The sequence below is a fragment of the Echiichthys vipera genome (genome assembly GCF_963691815.1).
Source record: "Echiichthys vipera genome assembly, chromosome: 17".
NCBI classification, from domain to species: domain Eukaryota; kingdom Metazoa; phylum Chordata; class Actinopteri; order Perciformes; family Trachinidae; genus Echiichthys; species Echiichthys vipera.
Window position 1 is genome coordinate 6,226,811 of NC_139842.1, and position 14,761 is coordinate 6,241,571.

Consider the following 14,761-nt stretch of genomic DNA (forward strand, 5'->3'; position numbering starts at 1 on the left):
GGCTGCAGCTCTGTGGCCCTGAGCGCCGTCTGCCAGGCGCGCACGCCACAAACCCCACGTACACCTTCTGATTTTGCAATGAATCCATACACAGTTTTTTTTAATGTTTATTTAACACTATAATCTGATTTATTGTAGGAAAAATAACCGTGCAATCCAATCACCCAAGTGGTGCCTCTTTATACTCTTACTGGGCTCTAAATCACACCCATTACAAGTCTTTTATTATAATAATCACAAATAAATACTATAAATACATAGGTACAGAAATAGATAAATGGGTGATTAAGATTCAACTAAATATTTTACATGCAAGGGGTCAATAAATCAATTTTCCTTATAAAACGTAAATAACTAGAGACCATCTTGTGATCGGATCACAGCAGTCACTGCGCCCAAATCGGACCAGGGACCCACACCCATCTTTGAACTACTACATTTTTCATCTCCATTACGCACCTGTCAAATGTCATCAGGCTTTCTTTTAAACTTATTGGGCCAGGGGTGTAAAGTAGGGGGGCCCATGGCCCCTTGCTCGGATCAATACCCATTTTAAAACCGCCCCTGTGTCAGTTCCTGCTACAGTAGATGTCTCCAGGACCACATTTTCCCATGATGCCACTCACACACAGACTGGCAAGGTGAAAACTATACCAGAGTTGCTGTCGCTTCTGGTAAGAAGAAGAAGAAGAATAATTCCTTTATTCGTTCCGCAATGGAAAAAATTCAATTTTCACTCTATTTTTTTTTTCATTTTACACACACACAGGCCCGAAATACACACACATGCACAAACAGGACCTATATACATGCAATTAATGGAGAGATGTTAGAGCGAGGAGGCTGCCGGTGACTGGCGCCCCGAGCAGTTGGGGGCTTGGTGCCTTGCTCAACAGCACCTCGGCAGTGCCCAGGAGATGAACTGACACCTCTCCAGCCACCAGTCCACGCGTCATTCATGGTCCACACCAGGGACTGTGCTACTGCCGCCCCAACTATAATTTATTATCGCAGAATAAATCATTTAAACATTAACAGCCATTCAAGAAATGCCAGAGGGATGGCAAAAAATAAAAAAATCCTGGTCAATATACACAAGTGTATCTAAGCCTGTGAGCTAACATTCATAAAAAAAAGTAGACCTTTAAGTTATTTATACACCAAGTTGGGGTTTCTGTTCTTCTGGATGTGATATTTGTTCGTAATAATGATACTGTTAACCACATTAAATATCTAAAGAGGTGATTAACTAGAATTTGGTATGAGTCATATGGTGGGACTGGGACATTTGTCATTTTGAGAGACTCAATCAAAACTATGACTGAACATGGAATTAAAAAATATCAATGTTCAGCTCTTTCAGGCCACTTAGTTTCATTTCTTTCTTTTAACTCACTCAGTTAACTTTTAAACTCAAATAATGACTCAATGATTACATGGTCCATTTGTTTTTCCCCCACAACGAAACAATGTTACAGACAATATTACCCACAGCCTTGATATAGAAGTGTTTGGAGGATTGAACCTGCATAAAGAAATGTAAAAATAAAATAAATTAAATTAAAATGTGTGGATTAATCAAAGGTAAATACATTTGCTTAATGAAGAATACATGCAAGAAATGTAAAAAGAGATTTATAAATAAAAAAAATACAAATAAATACATAAATGCAAAAGCAAATTCATACGAATAAATATATAGTTAATTAATTATAATAAAAAATAAATAGGAAAGTAGATAAAAATGGGTGCTGATACAAAAGTAAATAAAAAAGCTACTCAAAACAGAAATATTAATTTATGTCACATTATAAGTAATGCCTACTTTAATTTATTATATTATTTGTGGTACATTTAATGGCATATTATTTATTACTATTTATTTGTATGTATTTTCCAGTCGACCACAGCAGTGAACGCTGTAGTCTTGCTGGACTACATTTCCCGTGAGCCCCCGCGCCGTGGTCGCCGGGTAGTGTGGTGTTGTGTGCTGGGTCTAGTTTGAACGCCAGGAGCGAGCGGGAGTGTGACTGGACTGGATTCATTCAGCACAGCGGTGTTGTGGTAATTTGGATATTCCTTTCGTTAGGGAGTAGACAAAGTAACGGGTTCATGTTTATGTAATAACGAACTTAAAACCGGGGACCCGACGGTTAAGTGAGACTAACGGCTGTGCGGTTATCCTCAACGGTTCATATGACCGGCTGGAGGCCGAGTAAAGCCACGCTCTGTCCCATGTAACCATAGCATGTAACTGTACCGGTGCTGGGTAGCTAGTTGACCACCCCTTCCGTTTTTTAATCCTATAACTATCAGACTATTTTACTTTATTAAGTTTATAGCAAGCACGCGATATGTTACTGTCCCGACAGTTGACAACAACTGCCACAGTAGCTCCTCCGGCATCAAACAGCGTTGGTGTGTTAGCACAGTGTTAGCAACACTCGGCTAATGCTAAGGGGAGAAATCCACCCCAAAACAACATTCAACAAAACAGGGTCCAGTGTGTACAGATGAGCTCCAGGATTGGTCCCTAGCCTACACCGTGATAGACGACATATTTACAGTTTGTATACAGCTGTTCAGCGGATAAAGAGACTTTGTTTATATCTGTAAATGAAAGCTGAGCTGCAGTGCACAGCAGAGGGAAATCTCATTTTAGGGTGGATTGTCCCTCAGCGCGAACAGCGTCCTCAGCAGTTGTTGCCCAATGGAAAGGTGGTCTCAGCTTTTGTGATGAACAAAAAACAGGAGTGAAAGCCAGAAATGTGGCAATCCTTTTCAACGTTTAAGCGGTAATGGCAACTGTGACTGTCAACAACTGCTTCTTTTTGTTGCAACAATTGAGTTGGAACTCAAAACAATCATATCCATAATGCAAATTTGACTAGTATCAGATCTAATTAAGGATATCTACAATTCATTTTTCACTAGTTGAAATGTTCATGATAGATATCCGCAACTAGTTTAGTTCATCATTTTGATGAGTGGTAAGACTAGTTAATTATATTTACATCTCAATTCTCACTGGTAAAAATGTTCATTATTGATATCAACAGTACACAGTCAGGATGCATCGATTGTGAAATTATATGAATCAGTTTCAACTAAAAATGTAGTTTCTATGCTTGAAAATCTATTTGTAATTTCTAAAATTGTTTTACAGAAATCTTAAATGATAACTAAATCACTACTAGTCAGCCCCAACGCGTTATATGTTAAAGTGGCTTCCCATGCAGAAAGTATTTATGTTTGGGAGATTAAATCACTTCTATTGGATGGTCTGTGTTTTGGTTTTTAATCTCTGGTAATGAGTGCTCCCTGTGTGGGCGGGGCAGGACGTTATGGCCAAAATCTTCTATCCTGATATAGATCATTTCATTACTCGATAACGATATATATCACTATATTGCATGTTCTCCCGTAATTCAATAAATAAATAGCCTACATGAAATAACCACATTATTTTTGTATACTCCTGTGTTAATTTAATATGTGATAAATGAGTATTTGCTTATTTTCTTGTGTGTTTTGTCCCTCAAGTGTCCCAATGGCGACAGACATTGTTGCGCAGTTGGCCGACTCTCTGGCTAAGGCTGGAGTAGAGGAAGGAGAGCTGAGCTACAAAGGCCAGGGGAGAAAGCTGGATGATGCCAAAACAGGTGAATGTCAGACCTCACTGTGCCAGGAACGTTGCCTGTAAAGCTGGATTTCTTAAACACACGGAAGTCTCCGTTTTAAATACTTTTTGTTTGCTATGACCCAACTCTCCTAACCCTCTACTTGTAACCCCCTCTTCAGTGGAGGAGATGGTTAAGGAGATCCAGGGCTTTAAGGACTTACAGGCTCTGAGGTTGGAGGGAAACACTATAGGTGTGGAGGCAGCACAGGCCATCGCTAAGGCCCTAGAGACAAAGAGCCAATTCAAGGTTTGAAATGTTTATTGGCCTTCATTCTCAAGTTTTTTTTATTATTATGTTATTTTTCCAAGATAAATATCGACCGGTCTATAAAATATCAGAGCAGAGAGAAACCTTCTCATCATAATATACTTATACATAATAGAAGTTGTTTTTTTTTTTGCTTAGTTGCACTTTAGTTTTCTTTGTGATGGAGTATGTTCAAGATTTCCTCTCAGCTGACACTGAGTATCTTTGTTCTCTTGCTTTCAGCGCTGTTATTGGAGTGACATGTTTACAGGTCGCCTGCGCTCTGAGATCCCACCTGCCTTGGTAACGCACTTCTTCCGTATCATTAATGCGCCTGTCAAAGCAAGTTCAGACCTCCAGTCGGAACAGTAACGACGCTGTATTTATCCTCCCATTGTCTCTCTCCTTGTAGAACTCACTGGGTGACGCTCTGATGCTGGCGGGTGCCAGGCTTACTGTTTTAGACCTCAGTGACAACGCCTTTGGACCAGATGGGGTGAAGGGCATCGAGAAGTTGCTCAAGAGCACTGCCTGCTACACATTGCAGGAGATTCGGCTCAACAACTGTGGCATGGGCATCGGAGGGGGTAAGGTAAGTCATGAGAAATCCTTTTCAAATGAGGCCTGTTTCCATCTACATTGTTAGGTAATATACACTCAGTGGTCATATTATTAGGTACACCTGTAAAGTCCCACGTTGCCAAAAATATTGATACTTAGATACTTTTTCGATAGCGCTCGTAAAACGATATGATCTCCGTCTATGGTATTGAAAGTACCCAAGCAATAAAAACCGATCTACAATCACAATTTCAACCCAAGGCTGCACAGCTGAAACAACTGGGGATGAAATTCCACTAGTATCTAATAATCCTATTTTGCAATGTCAGCCAAAGTGTGAAGAGATCAAATTCAGCTGGAAATTTCAGTTGAAGTAAAATTTCTGAATGAAATGATGATGTTCAAGTGCACAAACTGAAACATGATGTCAGCGAACGTGTATTTTTCAAAGTGTTTGAGTTATTGATAGCAGCTGGACTGAAAAGGGAAATGAACAAAACAACAATGGTTGTAAAAATTCACATTATGTTCCACGTTGAATGATGGGTTTATGGACTCCTCAGATCTTGGCGGCTTCATTGATCCAGTGTCACAAAAAATCCAGTGCAGAGGGCACCCCCCTCAGCCTGAAGGTGTTCGTGGCAGGGAGGAACCGCCTGGAGAACGATGGAGCCACTGCCCTCGCTCAAGCCTTCCAGGTACAGGACTATCTACTCTTTGAGCTTTGAACACTGACAAAGTGTTCTGGAGAAACGCAGCAAGGTCTACTCTAATGAAAAATACGCTACATTACATTCATTTATATGATGCTTTCATCCAAAACGTTACATTACGTCACAACCACTGTGAGAGATTTGACTAAAGCTTGACTTCCTGGAACATGATTCATTTCAAATATTGATTTCTGACCAGTTTATATCTATGCAGCTCAGTTTGACTACTTGACTACAGTTGTTCAAAACTGTGAGAGTTATTGTGGACAAACTGCTGCAGTTCTCTGTGGCTGTGTAGGGAGACACATCTTATTGTTACATTTATTGTTCCCAGTTGATGGGCAGCCTGGAGGAGGTTCACATGCCCCAGAATGGCATCAACCATCCTGGTGTGACAGCCTTGGCCACAGCCGTGCAGCACAACGCAGGCCTTCGCATCCTCAACCTCAACGACAACACCTTCACTGAGAAGGGCGCCATCGCCATGGCTCAGGTACAAACATCACACGTTGATATCATGACTGTTGGCAATTGAGGGGGCAGTTGCTGACAGTTAAATGCTGTCAAAATGTTATTTATTTAGTGCTTTATAATGTTTCGAATGACGAGTAAAAGTGATGTGTACCCTGATCTTTAAGATGATTCCGCTTACCATTATTTTCCCTTTTAATTTTTTATAATTTATTAGATATATAAGTCTAACAGGGCACAAGCATAAAATGACAAGACACTGAATTTCTCTTTCCTGCTGTAACAAGTTTTTTTATTACCTTGCTTGCCCCACACGGCATTTTTTATTTTTTGACTTATGAACCCGGTGATGGAAGTTATACCTTTAACGGCTTAAGGCCCACACATTAAGACTTCATCAGCAAAATCCATTCTTTATGTGAAACAGTGGTTAGTGGAGCTTTAAGAGCGATAAATAAATAATTATGCTGGAGATGAACTTAAGGTCTGGGAGGAAATCATAATGTAAATCTCAGAACAATCCACCAATTTGTCCGCCACCAGTTTCATCAGTTTTACTACAGTTCTAATAATAATTCTCTTTTCAGGCTTTGATGTTGTAGAAAATAATATCTGTGTCCTTCACAGGCCCTAAAACACCTACGCAGCATCCAGGTGATAAACTTTGGAGACTGTCTGGTGCGGCCGGCAGGAGCCATAGCTATTGCAGAAACTGTGTCAGAGGGACTGCCAATCCTCAAGGTGAGTGAGCAGTACACTACACTACTGCCCCCCTGATCACACCTGATCTGTCATTACCTCTCAGAATAATATGTTGTTGGATTTATATGTTGTAAGCAAAGCGCCAGAGTCGGTCTGAATGTTGTGACCCCGCCTGTTTTTGTGTGTGTGGACAAGAGGGGGCCAGACTAAACATGGTCACACACACACACACACACACACACACAGAGGACACGATTATTTCTATCCGGAATTTATTCTGAAAGGTATTTATTTCTTTGTCTGTTCCTTAACATTTATCTTCCCTTCTGACTAAATATTGTGTTGTGTTCAACAGGAACTCAACCTGTCATTTGGTGAGATTACAGAGGAAGCTGCTCTGGCTGTGGCACTAGCAGTAAAGGACCACCAGCTGGAGAAACTGGACCTAAATGGTAAAAAATCAGCAAACAGCTAACACTGCTACTCACACATCTGCGTTTGTAGCTATTTTTAGCTGTTATCCTTTTCAAAAGTACAACAATTTTAAAAGCTTTAAACTTCTACAAGAGTATGTGATTTTCTCATATCTTTTTTTACATATATATATATATATGTATTTATTTCCCAGAGCTTTTCTTTTTGCTCCCCGGACTTTATAAAATGATCTCTTTGGTTTTCAGGTAACTGTCTAGGAGAGGATGGCTGCAAAGCTCTGAAAGAGGTCATGAAAGGCATGAACATGGACGACCTTCTAGGATCGCTCAGGTAATCGCATCTCACTCCTGTACATTGTGACATCTTTAGATTAAAGGTTGATTCATATTTCTCCACTGTAACCTCACTTGTGGCTTGTGTAAATCCCATCTGTGCTGTTCTTGTGCCTGCTCTGCTGTTGTGTCTGGGGCAGAATGCATCACACCTGCACCTGATGAACTCAAGCATTCTGCCCCACAATGACTTTGCACATTGATTTAATGAGTTTTTTATATATAAAATTTGTCTCAGTGACGATGAGGGTGAGCCAGAAGATGATGACGAGGATGAAGATGACGATGAGGAAGAAGATGACGATGAGGAGGATGTGGATGAGGAGGAAATAGAGGAGGAAGAGGAAGAAGAGGAGGAAGAGGAAAGCAATGGCATCAAGGTAAGATGAATAAAAAGAATAAACATGAAAATAATTATTAATTCTAAATCTTTTACAGAAAAATCCAAGCGCTCAGACACCAGGGGGTGCTATTTGCAAGTCCAAACAATATATACTTTTTACACGATTAGTTAAACCAAATCAAAAGCGTGTTTGTTTGAAAGCATCCACAATCACATCACACTCCTGTTCATTGCAGTTCACGCGTGTCAGTAGGTTTAGCAATGACAAAGCTCTCATTTTTGAAGAAAAAATTCTCAACAAGAGCTGAAATGCTGGTCTGTGCACCAACATGTATTAGATACGCTTCTGCACGGAAAAGACGAAAAACACTGTCTTTTTTTTCTTTCAATTTTCCATTAGGAGCATGTGTTTCTGTGTTAATATTGATGACATGTCCACATGTCCGTATTCTGCATCGCAGCAGCATCAGTCTGTCAAGTCCAATATAAAGGCCACCCTAGTTGACTTTCTCTCCTTTTCTCTCTCCTCTCAACTCACAGTTGTCCACGCCTGCATCAGCACCGCGGCCGCCAGACGTCTCCTCCTTCCTCAGTTTTCCATCCCCAGACAAGCTGCTCAAACTGGGGGCCAAGAGGGCGCTGCTGATCGAGCAGCAGGTACGCACAGAGACAATCCCAAGTTTTCACCCAAAGAACTGCATCGATCTGTTATTAAGAAGTACTGAAGTGAACAGTGATGTTGATAGGTTTTTAATGTAGTGGGTCCCCAGGACCCACAGGCGGTCATACGTGTGTATCCCAGGGCTGTTAACTAGATTCACTGTCCACCCGGAACTTTTTTTTACATTTTATTTAGTTCAAATCAAAGTGTGACCTTTAACATTTTAACTGTGGTAGATCCTGGTAAACACACTTTAGTCGATCAATCAATCAACGACTTTTATTTCAACTCGAGAGACACTGAAGTTACGACAAGCATACAATAAACACAAATGAAGGATGACATATAATATCAATGTAAAATTTTATAATAAAAAAGAAAGAAACACTAAATAAGTAATGAGTTCAGCTAAAACACAGTGGAATGTGTAAAATCTGAAAGCATAGATTTAAATGACCCAAAGGTAGGAAGAGCAGCCATTTTTAAGTTGCGCCGCAGAACATTCCATGAGTTAGGGGCACTATATGAAAAGGCAGTCATTCCTAGGCTTTAATGACCGACTCCGTTTTAAATGTACCTCTCCCAAATTCTATGTACTGATTCGTCATACTGATGTAGCTGTAACTTTCTAACGTAACAATACGAACACACATTTGTACACAGTGGACCTCAGCCTCTAAAGGCCGTAAGGAAGGAGCCTCCCCTTATGTGCTGTGCTACCACATAGAGAGATATATGCTCCTGTCTGTAACCTGCTAACGCGATTAGCATCACAACTTCTTGAAACTTTATAAAAATCGGTTCAGTGTTAAAAATGCACACTCATGCATTTACCCTTATAGCACTCTGTGGGAGGATTTCAGCCTGGACACGGCTGCCAACCAATGTGGTGAGGTGCTCGGAAGCTGCAGATGAGACGAGTGTCTTAGGATATTAATGCAGGATGTGTACCTATCAACATCACTAAGTCTTAGGTCATTTCAACTGGGAAGTTAAAATGCATTAGTGTGTTTACTTGTAAATGTTTCCTCCTCTCTCTGTGTCCAGGTGGATGTGTCAGATGCTACAAAAACAGCCGAAGCCTTCCTCAAGATCGCATCTGTGTACAAGGAGGAGAATAACGAGGTTAAGAACGCAGTGTTGGACAGCATCGGTGAGAAGCCTTGCCTGCATCAGTTCATTCGATTGTTGTTGTTCACGCCCTCTGACAGAAGTGCTTGACTGATGAGGAGGAGACCTTGCAGCGTTACAAATTGATTTATGCCCCTGCAGCTATTTTGTATTTTTTACGTTGTTGTAATACTACCAGCATGATCTCAAAGAATGAGTTTAAACCCCCACCTTTTCATGTCTCTGATAAATGTGTAGCTGGGGCCAACAACATCTGCATATAAGGGGTAACGGCCAGCAGGGCTCTGTCAAAAGGGAAAACATTTTACCCTACCCGCACCTCTAAAGCTCCTATTTACCGTACAGAAAAAATCGAATTGAGTGAATAAGTGAATTCCCCGAATACATACCAATTCCTTTAACTTTATCCATGAACAACTCTTGTCCATATTTTCACAGTTTCTTCATATTTCCTGTCACTCTCCACTTGATCTGAAAAGAAACCCAAACATTTCTAATAACTGAATTTCATTATGGTCTGTTAAAGCCTCTGCTACAGTGCGACTGCACCAGCATGTGCTGAGAGATACTAGTTAAGTTGTTTGACTTAATGAAAAATTAAGCCATTAAGAGTGTGCGCGCTAACAGGATACGCAGTTTCTAACCTTTTTCGTTGATAGTGTTAGAATGTATGATTGTAATAAATAGCTTTTTTCCCCCTCACAGATGCTGTTCTGAAGAAAGCTTTCGCCACTCCGTCCTTCCAAGGCTACACCTTTGTATCATCTTTGTTAGTGCTGCTCGGACTTCTCAAGGTATGCTTCATCTGCACATATTCTGCAAAGTTGGCCATGGCACAAATATATCACTTTCTGACGCCTTTTGGTTCCTTTACGTTCCTGTTCTCGGCATTTCTCACTTGGTCTATTCACTGCACTTTGCGTTGTTTTTAACTCCCCTCTCCTTTTCTGTCCTCACCCTGCACCCCGCTGCCCTGTCCTCTCGGGCGCCCAGAGTGAGGACAAGGTGAAGCCTGTGCTCGTGGTTCCGGGCCACCTCCACGCCTTGGAGCACGTTGTTCGACAGGACTACTTCCCCAAAGAGAACGTGGCTGTGCTGGAGGCCTTCCTGTCCCGGTAAGGACGTGACAGAATGAGCCAATCAGCAGGCAGCTTCCAGGTACAAAATACCACGATATCCATCCTATCTTCAGGAATTAAGCACTTAATGAATGTTTTTGCACTTGGTGCACATAGTAACGGTGGTGGACACTCTCTGGTGATTGCTCATTTTTTTGGGAATGTTTCTTGTTTTTTTTTTGTCATTTACATTTTTATAGATTTTTTTTAAATAAACAAACTATTAACTTTCTGCTCTTAATGGCATAAATGAAAGCAAAAGGGTTCATGTTAATTTATCCTTAAAGTTTGTGTACTCCGCCACTAACGATGAAATCTACCGTATAGAGGAGTAATTGCAGAGTGTGAACACATTGAATGGCTATGGCTGAAAAAATGCAGGCCATGAATGGGGCTTAATTTCATGAGAATCAAAAAGATCCCATCCGCTCAAAAATGCGTTTCTCATATGTGACCTTGACTACACTGAATTTTATTTGTGCAAAGTTTGTCACTAGAGGTGTTTTCACATTCATCTTCTAAAGGGGAGAGATGTCTGTGCACTTCCCTGAAATCTGCGATTCAAGGTAGATTTAGTATGTCACTGAGTCGAAAGCCATTCGCTGTCTAATAGACAAAAGCTGGAAAATAAATGTGAAACCTCCAGTGCAGAGCAGACTGAGCAGACTGTCAGTACAGAGAGAACGCACCCATCATAACTGTCGGCCACTGCCAGTTACAAGCTAACAAATAACATAAACAAATAAAAGATGCTAATAACTCTTACCATTCTGATACATCTGCACTTAAAGTGGAACTTTGAAAGTCTGCTAGTCGCCCATTTTGTTGCACAGCAGAGTCCTTTGAGTCTGGGTCTGACCGGGATGGCCACTGATGGAGTCATCACATGAATTACTCGAGGGGAATCGAATCCTCTTAAAAGGGAAATCTATTTTTTGAACGCATTTGTGTCCTGTCTATGGTGCTGTTCCACACTGAACCCGTTTAATATGCACTGTATGTTTGGATCAGCTGTAAAATATAATCCTGGAAAAAATAGCTGCATTTTCTGCGCACCAGCGTTCTCAATGTATTTAACCTATGAGGAGTCAGCCCGTCGCTTCACATGTCGTCTTCCAAAGCTCTGCACACACACACACGCAGCAGCAGAGAGCCACACACCCTCATTATCTCCAAGACTCCTCTTACCTTGTCTGGTGGTGTTTAACTCCAACAACACATGTATTTAGGTTTTTGTGGTGAAATGAGGAAGTGTTGTATAGATAACTCAGACAAAAGTTCAGCTCACAACGGTCCATGAGGCGCTGCACAGCTCTCGGAAACAACAACCAAAAACTTGAGTTCCCTCATTAACCCCTCGACTTCCTTCATAACGCAGAAGAATCTGTTACTCGTGCTCCATCACAGCAACAAGACATGGCACTGATTCAAGCTACAGTGCCTGTGGTCATTGTAACAAAGGATGTGCAACCGTGTGACTCACTGATGTATTTCTGGACAACAATAGCTCAAGCTTTGGCTACGCAGACGATACTTGTTAATACGTGCGATGATCAAGCGATTGGTTTTGGCGTTTGATGGGATTTGTCAACAATAGGAGAAATACCAGGCTTACCCTTTAGAAAGATATCACGTAAACTGATAAATGGTACAATTAATTTTAATAATGTGTGTGTGAAGACTACACCCCCCTAACTGTTGTTATTGTTCGCAGAAACAACAAGGCTCTGGAGTCATGTGGCAATGCCAGAAACAGCCTCCAGTCAACACTACAGAGAGTCAGGTCTGAGGGCTGAAGACTGTGGATAGACACACACACAGACACACACACACACACACACACACACACACACACACACACACACACACACACACACACACACACACACACACACACACACACACACACACACACACACACACAGACTTCACTGACGGACCTTTGAAAACCTGCACATTTGATCCCATGTGCAGAGCAGCACTTGAGAAGAACAGACTCCACTGAGACGCACTTTGCTGCGTCACCGCTGTCCTTCACAAGTTCAGCAACAAACCTCTTTCTGGACTGGACTTGAATGCTTTGGGTTTTGAAGTAGACAATGCTCTTGCGGCGAGGACTAACTGAAGTGCTTTGTGTAAACTCGTATAACCACAGGACAGCACTTTGGTGCAAACTAGGAAAAAAAAGCTCCGGCCAGAATTGATCTGGGCTCGAAGTTTCAGCTATTGTACATTTTATATTTCACACATAGCTTTTACTATGCTGTTGTTTTATATCAAGTGGTTACCGAATTCTATAATATGGTAAAATAATAATGTTATTAAAATACGTTTTGACTGACTGAACTATCAAAACAAGACTGTAAATTACATAAGAACAATCAAAAGGGATGAAATATGTTCAAATGTAGTTTCTGCCTTTAATGAGCTACAAGGTGCAGAGTTTTTGGATTTGTCCTATGAAAATAAAGAGTTTGGGTGTCTTTCAAAGTCTGCATATTAACTGCTTCAAATATTTAAAAAAGATCACTTTCAGGTCAGACAAGACAGACCTTTCTTCATGCACTGGTCAGATTTTTAGATTTTGGGCTATTTCGCCTCCATAACATGCTTTCTGTCAGACTAGCAGGTGTTTATTTTTACTGCACTTTGTCTCTTTGCATTTAGATTTAAGGGTATAAGATACGTGTGTTTGTTCTGAATTTTAAGGGAGTTTTTATTTTATTTAAATTCAATTTCAATTTGATTTTATTTATAGTGCCAAATCATAACAAAAGTGATCTCAGGACACTTTACAGACTAGGTAAAGACCACACTCTATGACTTATTCATGATTTACATAGACCCAACAATTCCCCCGAGAGTATTTAAGGCTGTTTTCTCAAAAATTATATGTTTTTTTATATAACTCTAAGCCAGAAATCTCTACTTGAGCAGCACTTTCAACTGAGCGTGTTGTGGATATATCATTCATAGCCTGATTTATTCAACATTTTATTCATAAAACGTGGTAAAGAAGAATTTTTGACTCTTACGGTATATGTCAACAAAATGAAAGACGAATTTGGAACCACCTCCATCCAATCAGTTCAGACATGTTCTGCAGGTGTATGGGAATTGGCATGGCTATGCACCATTTACATATTTTAACATAATTCAGAAAATGTATAATAGGAAAAATGAATATAAATGTAAGTAATCAACTGGCGAAGGTTCAGGGTTTTATCTATTAGTCAGAATGTTCTATTCACATGTCACAAGAACCTAAAGTGCGTGAAAGAATCTTATAAGTTTGTATTGCAGGAAAAAAAAACTTTAATTTATTCCTGGTCATTAACAGTGTGTTTACGGAAGAAACTGATTTACTACATAAGCCCTTATGCTAAACTTGAGAACATTCCATTTATCTTACATATATTAACAACTGCACTCAATCTGACGAACAAATACAGTTGCTCCTGTGATTAAGAGCATTTTTGGAGTGTGCCCATCCGGTCTACATGTGCTTTGTGGATCTGGAGAGGGCACATGACCGGGTCCCTGGAGATACTGTGGGAGGTAATACAGTAACTGGTAAAATACAGTTGCTCCTGTGTTTAAGCCTCTTTGCTGGGCAGAAAATGTAAAGCCAAGGTGTTAATTTGCAGTAAGGGGGCTCGGGGATCAGGGGTCATCCTAAAAGAATTTACCAAGGCCTTGTTTGTTAGCCAGCTGCACCGCTGACAGTGAGTGCTGGACACACTCAGAGGGAAATAAAGAAGTCAGCAGCAGATAACCAAAGCCTAAGCTGGCAGATGCACATAAAAAAACGTCTTTAGTTCACGTTACTGAGCAGGCTGGGACAGGGGGATATTCTGCTTGAAGGTAAGCCAGTTTTTTGTCTTCAGAGAGTTTGTTTTGTCACTCTTCTGTTTCGTTTTTGAGGACAGAGTTTTGACTTTTTCTGGAAACAGTTTGCACTTGATGTGCTGACACATGTAGTGCTAATTTGAGATTTTAAAATGTAAATACAGTGAAGAGCAAAATTAGTATGGTATTAATTCTTGATTTATTCGGAAATACTGTTATTTTTTATTGTTCAGAATTTAAAGAATATCAGCTGTGACTATATACCACTGCTGTACTAGCATGTTTTTTTGTGAGCAAAATGACCACCGTGTCAGAAGAGAAGAAAAGGTTTCACCAATGTTTTCTTCTATACGATTAAAAAATGAACAGGAAGTGTAGAGGCCACAGCTTTGAATGACTTCAGCACATCTGTGCCCACAGAACATCACTAGTTTCTCACACTGCTCTGGTTTGATCTTGGTCCATTCTTCTTCAGTCTCTTCCACAGTTCAGTAACTGTAGTGGGTTTCTTAGACA

At 40.5% G+C, this 14,761-nt stretch overlaps 1 protein-coding gene across 1 annotated transcript; it reads left to right on the top strand.

The window, feature by feature from the left end:
• Positions 1–1,982: 1,982 nt before the first annotated feature.
• Positions 1,983–12,830, top strand: LOC310959470 (ran GTPase-activating protein 1-like). The gene is made up of 16 exons (XM_083930831.1): positions 1,983–2,064; positions 3,544–3,662; positions 3,802–3,929; positions 4,173–4,232; positions 4,342–4,521; positions 5,054–5,188; positions 5,538–5,696; positions 6,302–6,415; positions 6,732–6,828; positions 7,057–7,141; positions 7,382–7,523; positions 8,027–8,143; positions 9,195–9,300; positions 9,984–10,072; positions 10,272–10,436; positions 12,111–12,830. The coding sequence occupies exons 2-15, from the start codon at positions 3,551–3,553 to the stop codon at positions 10,395–10,397; spliced, it is 1,650 nt and encodes a 549-aa protein (XP_083786957.1). The 5' UTR covers positions 1,983–2,064; positions 3,544–3,550; the 3' UTR covers positions 10,398–10,436; positions 12,111–12,830.
• The last annotated feature ends 1,931 nt before the right edge of the window (positions 12,831–14,761 follow it).